The sequence below is a fragment of the Buteo buteo genome, chromosome 13, assembly GCF_964188355.1.
Source record: "Buteo buteo chromosome 13, bButBut1.hap1.1, whole genome shotgun sequence".
NCBI lineage: Eukaryota > Metazoa > Chordata > Aves > Accipitriformes > Accipitridae > Buteo > Buteo buteo.
In genome coordinates, this window is record NC_134183.1 from 308,374 (window position 1) to 329,028 (window position 20,655).

The 20,655-nt window shown below is 38.3% G+C and overlaps 1 protein-coding gene across 2 annotated transcripts; it reads left to right on the plus strand.

The window, feature by feature from the left end:
• Positions 1-34: 34 nt before the first annotated feature.
• CSNK1D (casein kinase 1 delta) lies at positions 35-20,356 on the plus strand. 2 transcript variants are annotated; one of them, XM_075044029.1, is made up of 10 exons: positions 35-352; positions 5,848-5,958; positions 7,694-7,842; positions 8,339-8,567; positions 8,939-9,109; positions 10,703-10,851; positions 11,415-11,586; positions 11,948-12,087; positions 17,281-17,347; positions 19,180-20,356. In XM_075044029.1, exons 1-9 carry the CDS (start codon positions 277-279, stop codon positions 17,311-17,313), a joined length of 1,230 nt encoding a protein of 409 aa, XP_074900130.1. In that variant the 5' UTR covers positions 35-276; the 3' UTR covers positions 17,314-17,347; positions 19,180-20,356. The 2 variants fall into 2 exon arrangements, with proteins under 2 accessions (XP_074900130.1, XP_074900129.1); XM_075044028.1 differs by lacking the exon at positions 17,281-17,347.
• The last annotated feature ends 299 nt before the right edge of the window (positions 20,357-20,655 follow it).

Here is a 20,655-nt window from a genome sequence, read left to right on the forward strand (position 1 = left end):
CCCACAGCCAGCGCGCCCCGCCCCCGTTGCTAGGGAAGTGAGGTCACGCAGTATGGCGGCTGGGAGCCGAAGCGGCTAAGGGGACGGTCTTGCGCGGAATCCGCGTCCATCCTTCCCGGGAGCTGCGGCGACGGTGCTGCCTGTCTCGCTAGTATCGACCGGCTGGACCAAAGCCGCGATGGCATCAGGAACCGCAGGGCTGTGAGGCAGCGGAGCTCGAGCCGGCAGGGCGGGCAGAGCAGCAGAACCGGGTCGCGGACGAACCGAGCTGCCTCCATGGAGCTGAGGGTTGGGAACCGGTACCGGCTGGGCCGGAAGATCGGGAGCGGCTCCTTCGGGGACATCTACCTGGGTAAGGAGGGTGGGTCGCTGGGGACGTACCTGGCGGGTCTGGGGCTCTGTGGAGAGAGTCGGGGGCCGGGCCGGGCCGGGCGCTGCTCGCTGCCGTGCCCGCTCCCAGCCCCCGGTGAGGCTGGGCCGGGGGCAGCCCCCGGGACCTCATTTAACCTCGGCTGGAGCTCAGGCTATGCGGCTGTCCGAGAAATGCCTTTTGATATGAAGTACGTTGCCAGGGGCACAGCAATAGCCATTTAATATTTCGTTGATATCATGTCCTAATTTGGACAGTGCGGAAATCGGGAATTCTGACTTACTTAGCAGCCTCTTCCCATTGTTGTCTTGTGACCTTGGGCACCGTTAATCTTCTCATCTGTAAAATGGGGATAAGGGTATAAATCCCCTTATTTGAAGGAAAAAAAAAACAAAACACCACACCATGTTCAGAAAAATGTTTTGAGTAAGAAACGTGCATCAGGGTTAAGTATCACTGCAATGGACTAGGAAAAATTGCTGTCACAGGGATGTTTGTTTCTCCTGCAAGGCCTAAGAAAAATTACACAACTACAGATGACTAGGTTGCAGTTAAAAAAACCCTCAAATCCTCCAAAGAATCATCAAAGTTTGGCTCTTCTGTTGCTTGAATGTTGCCCTAATGCATTATTGCCTATTTCTTATTCTACTACCATGATTTCTATGCAGTTGTAAAATTTGCAGGATTGGCATTGTCTTTGCCTGTCTGTTTATGTAGCTCTCTATCATAGTGGCTCACTGCTTATGATAATGATAAGCAGTGGTGGGTACAACAAGTTTTGAAAGCAGGTATTTTTAAAATACTCAATATATTCTGCAAACTCTCAAACCATAAGAAATAGTTAAATCTAGAGAAATATAAATTTTATATCCTGCTGCATAGAAATGAGTACTCTGCATTTGAAAATTGTGGTAACTTAGAAAAGCAAGTCAAAAAGGGGGGGAGGTGGAACATGCAGGGGCTAAGGTACATTAACTGCATACATCTGGAGGGTAAAAACAATGTCTAGCTAACGTATGCAGTATGTTTAGCAGTGTACGGAGTATGAGAGGTGTTTTTTCTTCCTAGGCAGCAGTGTTTCATGTTGCAGTGCACAGCTGGCATTCCAAAATGATTTGTTAGCTAAAGGTGCTTGCTTACAGATAATGAAATACTGGTTATCAGTAATATAGATCATATGCCTGATGAAAAATCCATGTTTCTAGCTGAAGGCATGTGGTTGTCTAGAGGCGGAGAACACGATTCTTTCTCTCTGCAATGCTTGCATGAAAGATTGAAGACTATTGTGAGAAAGATGGTGGTAACGCTTGTGCAAAAATCCTCATTAGCTACCATTGGGATTTTGGGTGGAGATTAAGACAGCGGTTAAGCTCTGAAAAATCTTAAGATGATTTGAGAAACTTCTACTTGAGCATTTGACTACTGCTCAGGTAAATCAATTTATATTATAATATAAATATAAAGTGCAAGTAAAATAAACATCTTTTATTTGTCACTTTTATCTTTATGCATACAGCCCACACCAGTAAAGTTGCACAGGAAATAATAGTTCTCTGTATTAGTACTACTGCCATGCTGCATTTTGCACAAGAATTCCTTATCCTCAGTTTTTGACCTCTTCTTTTTATCTCTAAGTAGCCAGCGTGGATTTACTTTTAGGGCTTGCTGCAAATGTCATGCCGGAGCCAGTAACTAGCAGAGAAAGATCCACCTAATGGCATTGGTTTTGTTTTCCAGGGGAAATAACTGCCTCTAAAGAACTGAAGCCTTTTGTAGAGAGGCCCATTTGGTTTGCATACCATTATCTGGTGGAACAGAGGTGTTCGAAATATGTGCTTTTTGTCATAATGAAATGTGTGGTTTTATTAAAAAACAAGTTTCTACTTGGTTGTTCAGACTGTGCTTTAGGATGTAAGTGCCTTGAAATAACTTTTAAAATTCTTTCAGAAGTCATGACATTTTTTTTCTGTGCACATGCTTTCTGATAGCCCTTAGTGAATTTGTAGATTACCTCAGTGTAGATTTCCAGCTTGGTTTTATGCTTTGAAAAGGAATATTTGATTATTTTTGCCTATTTTCAGTACCCCTGTATGTATTTTTTCATGCAGCTACAAGGGTATTGAAGACATTCCAGAGTAGAGGGGAGGGACCTTGTTCCTCCCTTCCTCCCTTCCTTCTTTTCTCTCTTTCTTTCCTTCTGTTTTTTTCAGTCAGTTCTTTGGAATATGAAGCCAACAACTCTGTTGTTATTATCATAGTTCTTTCGTATTCTTTCCTATTCTCCCTCATACCTCAAAATATGTCTTCTGGAATTTGGAATGGCCCCTTTGCTTGCTTAGAATGGCAGGGTCTGTGGGACAGGACTTTGAAATGTAAGGCACTATTGTAAATAAAGGGTTGTGGACAACTTAAAATAAAATTTAGGAATTTAGTGTAACTGCATCTTTTGAAGTTACCCTCCAGAGGAAGATAGGAAAGAAATGGATTCCCAGATATTCTAAATCGTGTAAAAGATGGACAAGGGGTGAGGTGCGGGGTCAGAATAAGCATTTGTTTTGTTGCTCAGTCCATGAGGTCAAATAGATAGGAGCCACGATGGCATTGCAGTCGCTGTGATTTCATGGGTTTTGCATTACATATATATCTTTCTTAAGAATGAGTTTGGGCTTGTAAACTAATTGAAATAATTTCCAAGGCTTTCCTTAGGGTAGAGGATTTTGCAATTCCAAGTAAATTGGAATTTTGCAGTTTAAAAGAAAATACTTTAACAACTCTAGACTTTCCTTTTCACTTACAAATGATGACTTTTCATTATACTGTTTGTTACTAATTTTAATTATTGATTCTTCTCATAATACTGCTTCTTGCTACTTCGAAAATATTATTATGTTTTCCGTAAAGAAAGCTAAGCTTTTGGTGGTTATGGAGTTATTTTAGAAACTTTGTCCCAGGGTTTAAGTGGGGACAAAAGTCCCTACTTGGGCACAAGCACTGAATTGCTTGGAAGAATGATTTGTATTTTTGTCCCCCTCTCATCAGTTTTGCTGGACTCAAATATTTTAATTTCATTATTTTAATATGAAATTTCTGGTCTTGAAGGAGAGGGTTTATACAGAAGCAGAGTTCAGGCTAACAATCTTGGCTACCTTAGGTGATAAAGGCTATCCTAAGAAATGACCTATTAAGTTGAGACCATGGTCTGTCAAGTAACAGTTTAATACTGTGTTGAGCAGAACTTGATACCGATAATACAGGTCTTGATCCTCCCATGCAGTTTTTGCCTTAATCAAACAGAGAAGTCTGCAGCTAACTACAAAGAGATGTGTCTTTTAGCATACTCAGACAGCAATTTGGTCTGTTTTGGATCGGAAAAGTTAAAAAACAACAACAACAAAAAAAACAAAAAAAGAAACCCCCCAAAAACCCCCCAAAACAAACCAAAACCCCAAAACAACCGTGTCTGTCGCTGATCACCCATCAGATAATAGTGTCTTCAGTCTACGCTTTCCCTGATCTTGGCTACTGTGGGACTGGGGAGAACAGGTAGCGAATGTAGGGATAAGCGAGAAAGGGCCAGAGTTCTGTGGTTCAAAATCAAGATTTTTATTTGTTTGGGGTGGAGAGGTCAGTATTAGATCAGAAGATAATGTGTTCTTCCTTGTATTGTTGATCGGCCTTTTTACATTTCTGGATTGATGTGCACCGTAACTCATTTACAGTCCACCAAAGTAATATATTCATAAAATGTGAAAACCTTAGATTACAGATTTAAGAGTTTCCAGTTGCTGCTACAGCGCTGTGACCAACATAGCAGTCAAGGATCCTGCCACCTATTATGCCAGTTACAAAGGAGTCATATGAACAGCCTTATTTTGATTTGTGTCTTCCAGTTGTTCACCTTGAATTGTGCTTATTGTACATAGAGTGAGCTTCAGATGGTTTGTTTTCTTAAGATGCGTTGTGAAATGCCTAATAAATATCGACCCCGGTGTTCACTCAGAACAACTCACTGTATCAGCAACACCACCTTAATACTCATGTGTGCGCACACACAAGAAGACATTTTATTAACCTAAAAAAAAAAAAAAGTCTTGTGTGAACTCGTAGATAATTCCACGTACCGTCAGTTCCTTGTGAGGAGAAGAGTCATGCCCGTTTTGAGGTGTGGGGTGCTAGCCTGTCTTTGTTAGCCTTGGTTAGCCTGACTTTATAGACAAAAGCCTATAAAGCTCTGAAGTAGCTCCTTAGTCTCAGGAACAAAATTTTGCAGTTATGGTTAGATGAATACATTAGCTTCATACTCCATCATGGTCAAAGAAAAGTATGTGGGAAAAAATAGATAAGGAGGAAAAAATTATAATTGTGCATCTCTGTCTTAATTGCTTTGTGTGACTGTCAAAAAGGGCATTATGGAACCGGAAAAGGTAAAGATAAGGGGAATAATTAGGGGTAATTAAAAATGACTTATATACAAAGAATGGCAAGAGGTTTTGAATGCTGAAAAGAGTTAAGGGAAAGTGAGGTAGGGTAGAAGTCTATGAAATCCTGAACATCATGGAGAAAGTGAGCAGAAAATGATTGTTTGCTGTTTCTTTCCAAACAAAAATTAGCGGACCTCAGGTTAAGCTTTTAAGAGTGGGGATCAGAACAAACAGTAGGTGATGTACTTCACATGATCCTAAACCATGAGGTAGTGCAGAAAAGAGAAAGCAAATTCTGAAAGTAGAGAGACTTGGTGATATGTCTAAAAAGCGTCACACATCTCCTTTTGCCAATTCCTGTTTCTCTGTCATTCCTAAGTTGCTTGGCTGTCAGAGTATGTATTTTCTTGACTCTGTTTCTTTTTAAGAATGTTAGTTTTTCCCTAAATACATTTAAACTTTGAAAGTGAACAGGTAAGCCAATTTTTCAGTCACTTGATTCCCAAAACAGGAACATAATGAGATTTTTTAAAAGTTTTTTGAGAGGGCAAATTCTTGATTCTAGATAATCTGCCTCCCAATCAGATAGAATCATAAGGTGTCAGAATACATCTGGAGTATGTTGAGATTTAGGGAGGTTGTAGTCTCTGTTTCCGAGGCATAAGAGGAGGTGATCTGAATTCCCAGCATTTCTTAGGCTGGCAGGGATACATGCCACACCTGTAAATGTTCATTCTGAGCACTTTCACCACAAACTGGAAGTGGAAGGACATCCCTCCGAAGTTACACTCGTATATTTTTGGAATGGGATAGCAGCAGTTTTGGCTTCCTGTGCTACAAGTGTCTAATAGTTGTCTCTTAAACTGGTAGACTGTTGGAGAGAATCTGTAAGACTTCAGAAGAATTTTTACATAATTGCATCAGAAAGTTCTTAATAATCTCTGGATGTTTGCCATTGAGTAGTAGTTTGTCAATATTTGTTTTGTTTCAGTCTTGACAAAGGAAGTGCATCTTAAAAAAGATTTTGACCAATGTTTTAAATTCTTCTGGTTTTAGGAACTGATATCGCTGCTGGAGAGGAGGTTGCAATTAAGTTGGAATGTGTGAAAACCAAACATCCTCAGCTCCACATCGAGAGCAAAATCTACAAAATGATGCAGGGTGGAGGCAAGCAAATTATTTTCCTTCTTCCGAGATTTAACTGGGTTTATGTCTTTGATGTATGTACCACCTGGAAGTATTTAATGGTTAAGATCTCTTTTGACATGTAAGGAGAAGGTGGGAAAGGTGGCAGGGTAAGTGAAGAGCAGTACCTCAGCTCTGCTGTGAGCAACGTAGAGTAGCAGTTCCAAATCCATGGCTACCAAACTTCATGATAACCACTAAGATCCTTCAATGTTGCTCATGGTCCCAGACTATTAAAATGTGAAAACCCTGAGCAACGTGGAACAAAGTTTGGTCCCATCTGGCAGTGCACTGATTTGACTTTTGTTAGCATTCTTTCTTCTGAGTTAAAAATATTTCTTTGCTGTGGGAATTCTAAGACAAAATGGCATTAGTAGTAGAGAACAGGAGTGAAGCAACTTTGTAGCTACTGCATGGTAGTCTGCTAGGATAACTTGCTCAATATATTTTGGAATTCTGCAGATATAAGATTCCCATGCAGTTCTGGGATATAAGCTCGGTGTAGTTAAGTTTTGCTTTTGTTTCATAGCCCCTTTAATTTTTCCTAAATGAGGCTGTACTTCGCATAAAGTCTGCCTTCCACACTGTATCTCAAATGCAAAATACAATAATCATACCTCTAGAAATGGATGATAATGTGTATTTGCATTTAGTCACTTTTTAATTCCTGCCTCATTCAGTTGCTGCCTGCGTGTAAACTCAATAGCCTTCATAGAGTAAAATGCTTCCTTTATGGGCTTACTAAGGCTGTGATGGTAGGCTCTTTCTGAGGATGGATGCTGCAGAGGCAGGTGACAGAACGTTAAGTTTCCATCTGAATAAGGGTTTCTCTGTGAAGGGAATTCAGGTAAAAATAATGCATGTCCAGTAAAGGTAAGAGTTTAAAATGGGTGAATTAAACCATTTGACTTCCAAAATGCATAAAATTAACTAAAAATAAAGGCATTTGAAATTCTGAATAAGGCTACCTACATGCAGGTTTAATTCAAAATATTTGAGCAATTCTGCAGTTTTGCGTGAAATAACTTTCCTGACTTTCTTCATAAAGCAGAGCTAATTTTAGCTCTCTCAGGCTGAATATGTAACACATCTCATAAACAATGCTACTTTGGTAGAGAATCACCAAACAGCAAATTCAGTGGAACTGGAGGAAAGACAAGAGTGTGAAGCAAGGGTGAAAATTCATTGCAAATTGAAATGGAAGAGAGAAGTATTTTACGATGATCTTCTAGGGTTTGAAACTAAGAAGTTAATTTCTAAGGCCTTCTTCAGTAATAATATTTAGTGATTTTTCAGTGTCTATTTTCAGACTTCCAATTTGCTCCTTATTGCCATCTTGGAGACTACATGAGTATTAGTACTTGTAAAATGCTTAAGGTTCAAATGCGGCAAAAACGCTAAATACTTTCAAGTTACAAGCTAATCACAAAGACTGGGAGGTTTCTGGGGAAGAGGAAAAAAAGCTATTTTTAGACCTCTGTTGCTATAATTTTATATTGGTTCTGCTGTGAAATTTTCATTTAGGAAGATTTTTCAGCTTGGAAAACTTTTCATTTTGGAATGGCTGAAGATAGCATAAAATATTAAGCTTCACTGTAAATACAAACATTCACAGTAATGACCCTCCTAGAATTCATCTTAAGAGCCTTGAAGATTTGAGTGTATGAACTGTATAAATCAAATTGTTATACTGAATAAACTGTTTCCTTTTTCCTAGTGGGTATTCCCACAATTAAGTGGTGTGGAGCTGAAGGGGACTACAACGTAATGGTGATGGAGCTGTTGGGACCGAGTCTTGAAGATCTCTTCAATTTTTGTTCAAGGAAATTTAGTCTCAAGACAGTCCTATTACTTGCTGACCAAATGGTAGGAAACTGCTTTGTTGATCTTGATAGTGCAGTATGTTGGGATATTAAAAGTTCTTGAGAGATCATAATCAACTACGTTTTATTTCTGTAATTTAGGGGTGAACAGGCTGTATCATTAGAGAAAAGACCCAAAATTTGTTTTGTTTCTGTAAATATAAAGTGTCCCATCAAAAGTGATAAAGTCTTAATTTGATTTTTTAAAACTGGACCTGCACTGTTTGCAAACCAGGTGTTGCACTGCTCAAAGACAAAGAAATTCCCCCAAGAAATTTATTTGAAACAAATGTAAAATAGACAGCGGCAAAGAGCTGGAGAGGTTTATCTATTGTCTTCTAAATTATGTGATTATGTTCTCATTAATGCCCTTACATTTTACAATAAAAAGTTTGTTTACCTTTTTCATCATTAAGACAGTGTTGCTAGTGTTTTTGTAAGAAAAAAGGTTTATGCCCAGTCTCTTGATGATGATTTTTTTTTTTCCTCTCTGTATTTAGATTAGTCGAATTGAATATATTCACTCTAAGAACTTCATCCACCGAGACGTGAAGCCAGATAACTTCTTAATGGGCCTGGGGAAGAAAGGCAATCTTGTCTACATAATAGACTTTGGATTAGCAAAGAAGTATCGAGATGCTCGAACTCACCAACATATTCCATATCGTGAAAATAAAAACTTAACAGGAACTGCCCGTTATGCATCCATCAACACTCATCTCGGAATTGGTGAGCTGGGGAAAGCAATAAACAGAAACTTTAAAAATGTCGATGCACATAATTTTAGTACAAGTAGATGTTGTTTTATGGAGGAATAGAAGACAGTCTCTTATTTCTGGCACTAACAGTGCAGCATGCTTGGCCTTGTATCTCTTGATTGGGTGGGATTCGGTCAGTTTGTAATTGTCAGGAATTAGCACATTTTTTAATAACTGCAAGGGTAATAGGCTTTTTCTTGTACTGGATGAGTTTATCATGGGCATAGTAACTCAGCTATCTGTTGTTTTTCTAAGGGTTTTTATGACAGTCTTGTTGCACGATCTTTTGTTTTTCCACTAGAAAATGAAACCTAATGAGTCCACTTTTTTATGCTGTTGTAGAGCAATCTCGCAGAGATGACTTGGAGTCCTTGGGCTATGTACTGATGTATTTTAACCTGGGCTCCCTCCCCTGGCAGGGACTGAAAGCAGCAACAAAGAGGCAGAAATACGAACGTATCAGTGAAAAGAAAATGTCTACACCCATTGAGGTTTTATGTAAAGGATATCCTTGTAAGTTACTTTTTTGTGGCACTAGGTCTACATGTTCACATTTTAGTGGCATTTCTTTTTTCTTTACGCTGAATTCTACCAGTCTTTTTTAGTTCTCTCTCTTTTTTATTATTTTTTTTTAACCCTTCTGCACCACCCCCACCTCCCCTGCCATGATTGGGCACATCTGTGATAAAGATACTGTGCTCTCAAGACTGGGATCTTTGTGTTTGTAGACCATTTCTAATTATCCCTTAACTATTGGTAAACAATCATTGTGGTGCCCTCGAGTCAAGGGGTAACGTGGTACATGTGATTTGCGCTGTATTGTGTGTGCATGCGTCTATGCTGGCTGGATAACTCTAACAGACAAATAGCTTTTTGAGAAACTACCTGTTTCTTCCTATGTGTGGGTGCTGTTTCTTGGATGACTCAGACTGTATAGTCAGATGCACCTCTTTCCTATTGCAGTTGTTTCACTTGGGAATTGTCACTCCAGGTTCATCTGGTTTGGCCTGATGATGGTCAGCATCTGTGAGAGGCATAAGAAACCCTCCTATATCCTAGCATCATGCCTCAAAGCTGTTCTGTTTCTCAGTTTGGTATTTACACCACAGTAATAACTAGACATTTTTGAGCCCTGCAAAATGATACTTAAATCTGTTTTAAAAATTGTTAACATTAGCTGCCATCAGAGAGTATTGTTGATGTGTCATGAAGAGTTCTGTCTCTATTGTTTCCACACTCCTGGCTTCGGCAGCTAGGTACGATAATGAGAACTATAGTTTTTGTTAGGGTTTTATGAAAACTTACTGTCTCTGATCTGTTTCAAATGTCGCTTCATACATGTTCCTTTACATTCATTAACTATGTTTTTTCACTGGGGTTTACAGGGAAGACTAATCAACTTTTCTTGTGCTGTTTGTTAGAATTTCTTTCTTAAGGTAAATTATTAATATATTATTTCAGCCAGAAGGACTTGAACTCAAAAGCTGGTATTTTGATACTGCTGTTATCTCTGGCACATTGACAAGAATATGCATTTTTTGCTGTGTAACTAGTATTTCACGTGCCATATAAAAACAGGTTTTCAGACTATTGCAAATGTAAAATTGTAGCATGACTTACACGGGAAATTTGTATGGGTCCCCTAGTTTTTGCGTGTTTTGTGAGGTAGTGAACATGAATCTTTATGTGACTTAACAACAAAGAGATGCTATTCCTTGTCCTGCAAGAAATTGTGTTTAAATATATTCAAAGCAAAGAAAGGCAAAAAAAAAAAATTTTTTTTTTTCTCAACTGTAGTTTTAAAGCTGTCCTGCCCTCCCCGCCCCCCAACTGTTGTTAAAGTACTCTCATATTGGGTCCTCTCTGTTGACAAATGAGATCTTTACATGCTCTGTGATAGACAATTTGCTTTTCAGGGTTGACTTGATAGATGGACTATAATGTTGCCTTCAGTAGATTTCTACTATTAGGTCATTATTATTTTTCTTATGTTTAGGAGATTCCCTATTTCTTGGGTTCGGGGTGGTTGTGGGATTTTTTGTGATTCAGAATTATAAAAAGCAAATGTGAAGCTGAATGACAAAAACAGGCTTTCTTTTATTACAGCTGAATTTGCCACATACTTGAATTTCTGCCGTTCTTTGCGTTTTGATGACAAACCAGACTATTCCTATCTGAGGCAATTATTCAGAAACCTCTTCCACCGGCAAGGGTTCTCCTATGACTATGTGTTTGACTGGAACATGCTGAAATTTGTGAGTAGCTGACATAGCTTTCTAAAACTTTTTTTGATAATGGTATGTGTTTACAACATTGTCAGTTTTGAGTATCTTAACTGATACCGTAAGATTATCTTGCCTTTTTCCTCCTGGAAGCTCTGTTGTCTAGAAAAAAAAGATCAGGAAATGAGGAAAGGCAAGAGATGCAGGAGCCATGAGATGGGGGTTGAATTACAAGTAAGTTGAAGTTCCAGGGTTTTAAGCATGTAAGGCTTCTTAGATACTTCCTTCAGGGCAGTCACCACGCTAGGTTGAGGAATTATTATTTTCTCCCACCTTGATCTTCAGCACAGGTCATTTGCAACTGTTGAGGAGGTATTCAGCTGCCATAACAGTATGTGTGTATATTAGCATTTTGAAGACTATCCCAGCAGTTGTATCAACGCAATTTATGGCAGTTCTCAAGAAATTTTACCAAAACAATTAATGTCTTAACAAACTTCACGGCTTGTCCAGTTCTTTATTTTCAGTAATTTTATCCAAACATATAGTTCTAAGCTCAATAATCCCCCAAGTTGTTCACTAGTCTTGACCCGTAGGGTGCAAGCAGAGCAGCTGAAGATGCTGAACGTGAAAGACGAGAAAGAGAGGAAAGATTGAGACATACACGAAATCCAGCTGTGCGTGGATTACCCTCCACTGCTTCTGGCAGGCTGAGAGGAACACAAGATGTAGCTCCTCCTACTCCTCTTACCCCAACTTCACATGCTGGTAAGTAAGCAAATACCTGTATAGATGCACCTTGTAGACTATTATTAATTTGCAGTTTGTTCCTGGTCATTGGGAATTAGAAATTAGAATTAGGATACCTGAGTGGTATTTATCTCTGGTTAGGGTTTGGGGTTTTTGTTTTGTTTTTTCTCCCCTTGCTTTTCAGTAGGTTGAAGGTAATTGTATACACTCATTACCTGCCAATTGCTACTTAGATTACTGTAAATGTAAAACAAAGCCCTTGATTTCTCGTCTGACTCTGTGGAAGTTTTATATGCAGACAGCGAGAGTGTAGTTTTTCCGGTGACCATGTTATAATCCCATTTCTCGTTATGAGAATCTAATGCTGTTTTTCTCACAGCCAACACCTCTCCTCGGCCAGTATCTGGTATGGAACGAGAAAGGAAAGTGAGTATGAGATTGCATCGCGGTGCCCCAGTCAATATCTCGTCGTCTGACTTAACAGGCCGGCAAGATACCTCTCGCATGTCAACTTCGCAGGTAAAAAAGATTTCTGCGTAATGGAAAAATTAGGGTGATTTGATAAAGTTAATTTGCCAAAAGAACATACCAGCTAAGTGATGTGATTTCATACGGATTTTGCAGATGATGATGACACGTATAAATACTTGACATTTTAACTGAATGTTTGTGATGTGGCTGTAGACTACTGTAAAGAAAATCATTTTTTTTTAATTTTTTCTTTTACCTTGGCTGCAATAAGCATAAAATACTCAAAGTAATACAGAGTCATTGGTGTATGAGATGATGCAAAATCCTGGAGATGCAGAATTTTTACCTGCCATTATAGTGTTTAGCTCCTTTGCTCATTCGGTTTCTTATCTCTGTTATCAATGAGGAAGCAGAGCAAGTTAGAGGCAGTTGTGAGTCACGTTTCCAAATGAACAGAGCAGAGAATATTGGTGCAGAATAGACAAGATATAGTTGGTGAAGAACAGAAAAGTGCTAAAGTGAAGAAATGTTGTAGTGCAGTACTGTAATTCAGAGCAGATAAGAAGCCACATACATGGATGGTGGATAGGTCGCAGAAGGCTCATTTGAAGAGGATGGCAGGAGGATGAATGGTAGAGTGATTCATAGCCATAGTCAGCACTGAAATCATCCTCATTGGTCACAGTGACGTAGCAAAGAGATTTTAGGAATGCTTGTTTTTAAGACTGACAAACAATGTTTAAATATATTTTTAACTCTTTATGCTATAGCTGAAACATTCTGTTTTCAGGGTATTCACACAGACTTGTCCTAAGTAGTGTGTGGCCTGGCTTTGTACAACTTACCTTCAGTCTTACCTACAGAATGGGGAATCATCTGTACTGTAGGCATACTGCCACATTACTGGAAGAGCAGTCTGTTATGAGGACTGATGCAGTTGCCTAGGGGTTTTTCCATCACGCCTCAATGCTGTGCTGGAGTTCTAACTGCATAATTTTTGCCATGGACTCATTTTATTTCTTGTTGGTAGAGCATATTGATAAAAATTAACTCAAGTTCCTTTTGGCTTTATCATTTAATTGGCAAAATTAATTATTTGGGATAGTATGTGTTCTTATATATAAACTCTTACCGCTAAAGGGAGCAGTCTTTTAGATGGAGGCCAGGTGAGTATATCTAATGAAGACTGAGGGTGAACTGGATTGGAGAAACAATTCTGCTGTAACAAAAGTGAAGAGGGATTTTGGGGGTTGGTTTTCAGCTGAATGAATTGTTTCACCATGTAGCTGCACAAATGTTTGTGCTTGCACAAGGGATGAACAGTTCAGGAGCAGAAATGACTGGACAAGACTGAACTACAATTCTTGCCACCAGAAATTCTGACATTGAAATATTTTATGGCTGAAGTTTGTAAACAGTATGAAAACAGAGAGGGTAGAACTGTGCATAGTTACAGATCTTGTAAATATGCACAAACACCTGATAGGAGGATGTAAAGAAGGTGCAGCCAGACTTTCTCAGCAATATCCAGTGAATGGACAACGGACAGCGGGCACAAATTGAAATATAAGAAATTTCATTTAGACATAAGAAAAAACTTTTTAACTGTGAGGGTGGGTAAGGACTGGAACAGGTTACCCTAAGAGGTTGTGGGGTCTCCCTCTTCTGAACTACTCGGAATTCAATTGGACGTTGTCCCGAGGGGCCTGCTCTAGTTGACTGTGCTTTGGGTAGTGGCATTGGACTAGATGATCTCCAGGGGTCCCTTCTGACCTCAGCTATTCTGTAAGGCTGTGACACTGAGTTCCCCGAAGTGTTTAATCAAATATAAAGATGGTTTCCTGGTAAAATGTGTGTGCCCAGGGTTTGTCTCTGGCATTCTGAGCAGATCTCAGAAGCTTTGTCTCTGTTACCAGGCTGATAAATAATTAATGGGAGTAACAAATAAATGCAGTGATGTTACTTGACTATGTTAGAAAAGAGTACATCTTTCTTTTTTTGCTATATTACTGACATGTAGCTCAGTGTGCATGTGACACTTTTCTAAACATTGTAAGGTACAAATAATCCCGGTGGGTTTACAGATACATTTTGGTTCTGCCTAACTTGTAAAATGGGAATACTCAGGTTGTGTGGGACTGTGAAGTTTTTTGAGTAGTCTTTGAATATCCAGATGTATAATTTGTGGTGTGGGCCAACAGTACAGTCTGGCTTAATGGCACATTTCCATACCTGCCCTTTTTAACCCTCTGCTCCAAGTATGGGATCACTTAGTCGATTTCTTTACAGTTCCAATAGCAGCCTAGTTGGGATCTTCTCTGAGTTTGTTAGAATTAATCATTCATCATCTGTTGTCTTCATTTAGTTCTTATCAAGGCAGTGAACCACTGCTGGTCTCCACTCACGGTAACTGATTAACAGTGTGCAACTGTAATATAATTTAAACAGCTTCCCATGGGCCTCTTGGATTTGGAAGGCAAGAGAGATTTACTTAGACTTTACCTTATAACACTTCCCCTTAAGCTCGTTAGAGAAAATTGCTTTTCATTTTCCCAGTTCTCACTCCGCAGCAGGCAGAATGGCTCAAGTTGCAAGTTTTCATAGCTTACGTTCTTACTATCTTCATAGCGTTAAAGTAGTTCTTCCATAATCAAAATTTATCCTTAGATGTTAACCAGGTTACCAATTAAAGCCATGGGTTTCCCATTATCTTTATACCTTGTTCTTAGTCAGAAAAATGTAAAGTATCCAACTCGCATGGCAAGGTTATTAAGGAGAATTTTGATTGGCTAGGTGTAAGAATATCGAAAATCATCCATACCACTTCTTATCAGGAGAACAGTAAAGAACAGCAGCTGTTTGTCCATGCCCATTCCAAGTGTGTTAGTTTTCTTTGTAAGTCTTAAGTAAATATGCTACCACTGTTCCTTTTTCAGGAAGTGCTTAGACCATACTCCTGGTAGAAAGCAGCTATTAAAGTTTGCTATGCAGACCTACAGATGTCTTATGTTAAGAACTACATTTGTTACAGTTGTTATTTATAACTTGATAAATTAGTTTTGTTATTTTATTTGGATGCCATGGTTTGGTAAGGCAACGCTGCATCTGTAATCTCCACCTCTCATCATCTAGAGGAAGGGCTACTGCTTGTTAAACTCTGGGCAATGGAAATGTGCAGAGGTTACTTAAAGAAATAATGAAGGCTACTTACCTCTAAGTAGAGTTCTTAAAGATGACTCTGCATTTTTATCTTTCTTTTTTCCAAAATGAGTTCTGATCAGTTCAGACTGAAACTGAAATCTAGGGCTGGGAATGTAGATAATATGAACCAACATTCTCTTACGGAAAATAGGTCTTCTCAGAAAAATTTAACACTCATGGAAAAATTATATTTGGTAAGGATAGTATAATAGGTGTCATGTATATTCCCCACCTCCAAGGTATTGTCCACATAGTACCTAAATCATTCTCATTAGAAATACTAGCATTTTGTAACACTAAGTAACGAGTGTTTAGTGGAGTAACAGCTAGCATGTCTAGGAAATGGTTTGTGAAACTTAAGTGTTTCTAATGAAAGTACGAAAATTTTATGGCACACGTTATTCAGTACTTTTCTCAATTATATGGAAATGAATGTAACCGCTAAAAACCTGCAAGTTGTGAGATGTTTGACAGTGATAAACATTAGTAAGAGTTGAGCAGTCAGGTAAAGCCTATACGAATAAAATGTGTATTACTGCAGTACTCCAAAACCTGATTAGGATGAAGGAGTGTGGAGCCCATTGTCTTGTATGTGGTAACTATATCTGTGGTAAGCAATGACTGAGGAGGTTTTAGGTGTAATGTTGGAGAGGTTATTGTGATGTCATAATGAAAGGGCATAATTTCATCCTTGAATCTATGTATGATACAGTAATGAACAGAAATTGAGAGGTTATTTCATGTCATTAATGAGACAGATGCCGGAATATTATGCTTAGTTCAGTTCTCAGTATCTTAAATTGTTGGAAAACTGTAGGTAACACAGAGAAGAGCCATAAAAACTGAGCTTGGGAAAACAGATTGTACAATGCAAGAGTTTCAAATCAGCATCTTTCAGTTTTCTGAAAGGTAACAAACAGATCATCTTGAATTAGTTGGCATAGTATTTTAGAGACAATAATTTTAACAGGAACTGACATTTATGCAGAAAACATATGTGGAGAACCTACTGCTTAAAATTAAAACCGCTCACATTTAGAGAAGAGCAAAGCAGAGGTCTAAGTGAAGGCAGTTAGCCACTGAAACAACTTCTAAAAGAAGCAGATCATCTGTCCCCTTTGCCTTTGCATCAAAACTGGATTCATTTCTAGGTGGTGCATTCAGGCCTAAAGCAAGCCTAAATTACAGGTTTCTGTGCAATGAAGAGTTGTGATCTGTGCTGGATGGAAAATCATACCAGCTGTTAAACTGTCCTTCTTCTCTTAAGCTGTATGGGTGAATTGTTCACTAAGTTTCCTTTACGTAGTCAGTCTTTAAACATTAAGAAATGTAGTAAAGGAGGTCATGAGTATTCCAGTAAACACTATTTTAAATCAGTTCTGTTAGTCCACATTGCACAGACTGCATTCTGAAAGCAGTGATCATCTCAAGAGTCTAGTTATGGGTGAGTAGCATTCATTTCCTTTCACAGAAGGTTCAATCTGACTATTCATGGTATAGAGTAAGTTGTTTAATTTTTTTTTCCCAAATGTAGCATGTTCAGCACCCAACAGTCAAAGCTGTGCATAAATCCTACTGGTAATAGAGGTATTCTTTTTGTAGTTGGAAGAAAAGATTGGAATGCTGCACAAAGAAATACTTGATTAAGTCTCTTTGACAGCAGAAGTTTTCAGAAGACTGTAGCCAACACTGGCATTGAACAACTTAAGTGTTGTGCCACTTCCCGGGGGAAAAAGCAACATACTTCCAATGCCTCTGCATTTTCCATCTCCTCATGAGCAAATCTTTCTCCATATATCCATCTTAATAGGCATCATACTCCGTGTTGTTCTTCTGACCCTGTCAGCTTTCTTTGAGGAATAATGACTTGTTCCTTTTACGTATCTCTTAATATGATAGAAATGTCTTATAGAAGTCTGAAATCAGAGCTCCTCAAAAGATACATTTGCTACTGCAAGTTTAGGTTGCATATTTGTTAGACATCTTTATATATTGGGGCAGTGGAACTGTTACAAATTGCTGTCTTTTCCCCTACCTCAGAATAGCATTCCTTTCGAACACCATGGCAAGTAGCTGCTCGTCTCCTTTCGTTGGAAGGCAGCACTGGGTGAGTGCTTCTCATTAGACACCAAAACTTTGGATGGGGTGGGGAAAAAAATCTTTGGAAACATCCAACTTTGCTTCTTTTCCTCACATTATCTCATAGTTGTACCTGTGCCTTCCGGTCAGATGCTTGAAGCATTGTTTTTTCTCTAACTTAAAAGTAAATGTCCTTCCAAAAGTTGAATTATTGCTGCTGTTCCACTTGGACTCCTAAGCAGAATTGACAAAAATAGTGACTTTAAAAGTCCCTAAAATCGTTCAAGCATCAACAATAAAATAAAATAACCCAGTCTAAATTTTAGCTGTTTGAGAATTACATGTCTTTCCAGGGATGTTCATGCAGCAGTGGGTCATCCATTCAAAACCACATCTGCTTCAGAATCATAAAAGCAAAATACTTGTATGAAGACTCAATTGACTATATTACTCAAATGAGGCTCTGTCTTGTCATGAATGGAATGTCCTACTACAGCCGTATCCATTTGTCACTACTGGTTTATATTCTTCTCCATTCCTTATGAGCTGTTGTTTTAAAAATACTCAGATCTATTCAGATCTATATTTAAAAAATGTTCACATTCTAATGAGAATAGCTTGAACACGAGCATCTCGGAGGTAGACAGACTTGGATTTGGGTATTTAGAACTCCTTTTCACTGTTCAGTGCAGTAGAAGTTTCTGCCTTTCTGTGTGCAGCTTTTGGCTTTTTAGTCTGTTCTGCTTTTGGCAATAACAGGTTTCATCAGGGAAATAACAAGTTTCAGTTGGAATCTGAACCTTGATGGCTGAAGGATGCTTTCTTAAGTATTTCAGGAGCTTCTTTGCTTTGCTTCTTATTAAAAAAAGGCTGTGAGATTTTTCTGTTCCTTAATAAATTCTGTTGTATAACTCCGTCTGCTGCCTCACTTTCTCTATAAAGCCTAAGCTTGCACTAATCCTGTATCTCTAGTTGGTGAAGACTCCTGCTATTTCTCTTTCTTTTTCTCCTCCTGCTTTGTATGCTTGGCTGACTCTGCACAAGCTGCTTCGTGAACCACATTAAAAAGATCCAACTGTAAATGGCACCTTAACACTTTAAAGTCCAATTATCAGACCTTAGTCAAAAATAAAAAAAAATTTAAAAATTTTAAAAGGCAAACCTAAAGCTTTGCATTGGGAAGCTCATGTGCGGGAGACATGCAGATTCTGGTCTGCTCAGGGTTGTGTGTGCATTGTTTGGCCATTACTGTATGCCGTACTATTTGTAGCTGTTTACCACTGAAGTTAATACTGACTACTGATTCACCTACTTAGACATTTCTCACTTCTTAAATTGCAGTGATGTGTGGTTGTTTTTCACTTTCACAGGGAAAGTGTTATTGAAATAATGTTACACTGTTACTGAAATAGGTCAAGCTATGGAAATTAATGAAGTGTCTTTTAACACAATGTCCCATGAAAAATGAAAAGCCATTGAAAATAATTGGTTTTTACTCTCTTACTGGGATTTTTTTTTCTTCCCCCAAACTTAATTATTCATTGAGTCTATTTCTACACATTGGTAGTGTTTTCATCTAGTTTGTTCTTTCTTCTGTGCATGTTTATGCTCTGTTTACTTTTCTTCAAAACATCCCCTCTGGCTGGAAAGGTGAATTTTCCATGTTAACTTCTAATAAAGGAGGAAAATACAGGGAACTTCGTGTAGCTACAGGTGGGTGCGAAACATTGTGTAGCTCATTGGATTTTCAATTCACACACTTACTTTTGGCAACGAATTATTTAAAAGTGCATTGAGAGCCACTTGTATGTTAACTGGAAGAGTATGTGCTGATGTTGTCTTGTTTTTTGGCTTTGGTAGATTCCTGCTCGGGTAACTACCAGTGTTCTCCAGTCTGCTGTGCACCGATGAAAATTATTTTGCCATGGAGGGCAGATAATGCATGGCTGATCTCCTATGTTACCAATGGCTTTACTAGCAAAAATACCCTAAACTAGAGTGGAAACATTACAATTGGAGTTCTCCATGTGACTTAAAAGGCACTTGGAGGAACATGGACAGACTCCAGCAGCTGCCATTACAGGACGCTTTTGCCAGAAACCCAATGACCTTAAGAGAACCCTGTGGTATCAGGGCTGGAAAAGAAAGATGGTTTACAGAGTTGACCGCCTGTTATCGGATGGCCATTTCAGTTTTACCTCCACAGGCGGCAGACTTTACCCCCTTTTTATTATTCTACTGTAACTATAAATCTTTTACTTGGTTTAAGGAAGTTTTTTGTATCATTTTGCTAAAATTATTGGCTTAATTCTCTGTAAAGAACTCTTGCTTTTGTCTGATTTAAAAATGTAGAATATAAACAAACCTAAACTAAAGGCAATGGCTTGAAATTTCTTGTTTAAAAAAATTAGTCTGGCAGGGAACATGTAAATGAATCAAAACCATCTGACTTTATTTAAAATGTTTACTTATTTGTATGGTCCCATATTGACTGAGACAGTTTTCTCATGAAATTTTTAAAACTTAGGATTTTCCTTTGCTGTTTGCTGTCTTCATTCACACTTAACATTTAACTTTCCGTGTAACACAAATTAATTTTTAATACTCGTTCTTTTACATAAAAGAACTAAATACCCTGCAGGAGAGTCTAAGTATAGTAGAGACGGTGATAATGGATTTTTTTTATTTTTTTATTTTTTTTTTTAAGTAAAGAATAAGAAGGATAAAGTGAAAGACTCTGGCATTTGGGGGATTTAGAATTTGAAAGCTTGTCCTATCTCTCTGCTTGGTTTGGGTAAATGGATAGTTTCAAACATTGTTTTTATTGGTAAAATTTTGTTTCCTGCACTCTGAGGCTGGTTAGCTTGGAGGGTGTTGCAAGTGGAAAATACACGTTGCAACTGAGTCTTTGGTGAATTTGCATGTTTCATTCAGCATCTACATGTTTAAAAATAAATAAATAAATTGATTCAGGCCTTCTCTTTCATGCCAAGACTCAAAAAAGGAATTATTAAAAAAAAAAAAAAAAAACAAAAAACAAACCTCCAAAAAACCAAAACTATTCTTGCTGTGAAATCCCGAGAATTTTTACAGTTCAGGTGCGTACCATATTTAATTCTTAACTGTATTCAACCTAAGTATGCCCAGAATCATTAGCTAGGAATGAATGAATCAGCATGCTTAGGTTGTCCAAAAAAACTGTTGCAGGTGTTGTTAGCACCTGTTGGTTATGGAATATGGGAGATTCTTCACATTGTTTGTTACTGTAAATGGTCTCGTAAAATAAAAGTAGGTATTCTGTTCTCACAGTACTTGGAACAGTATCAGAAGTACTGT

Excerpts from the sequence above, each read along its gene's own strand:
- CSNK1D (XM_075044028.1), top strand. The coding sequence starts at position 277 with ATGGAGCTGAGGGTTGGGAACCGGTACCGGCTGGGCCGGAAGATCGGG. Across the intron at positions 7,843-8,338 it reads TATTACTTGCTGACCAAATG|ATTAGTCGAATTGAATATAT; the intron begins GTAGGAAACTGC and ends CTCTGTATTTAG. Across the intron at positions 9,110-10,702 it reads TTTATGTAAAGGATATCCTT|CTGAATTTGCCACATACTTG; the intron begins GTAAGTTACTTT and ends CTTTTATTACAG.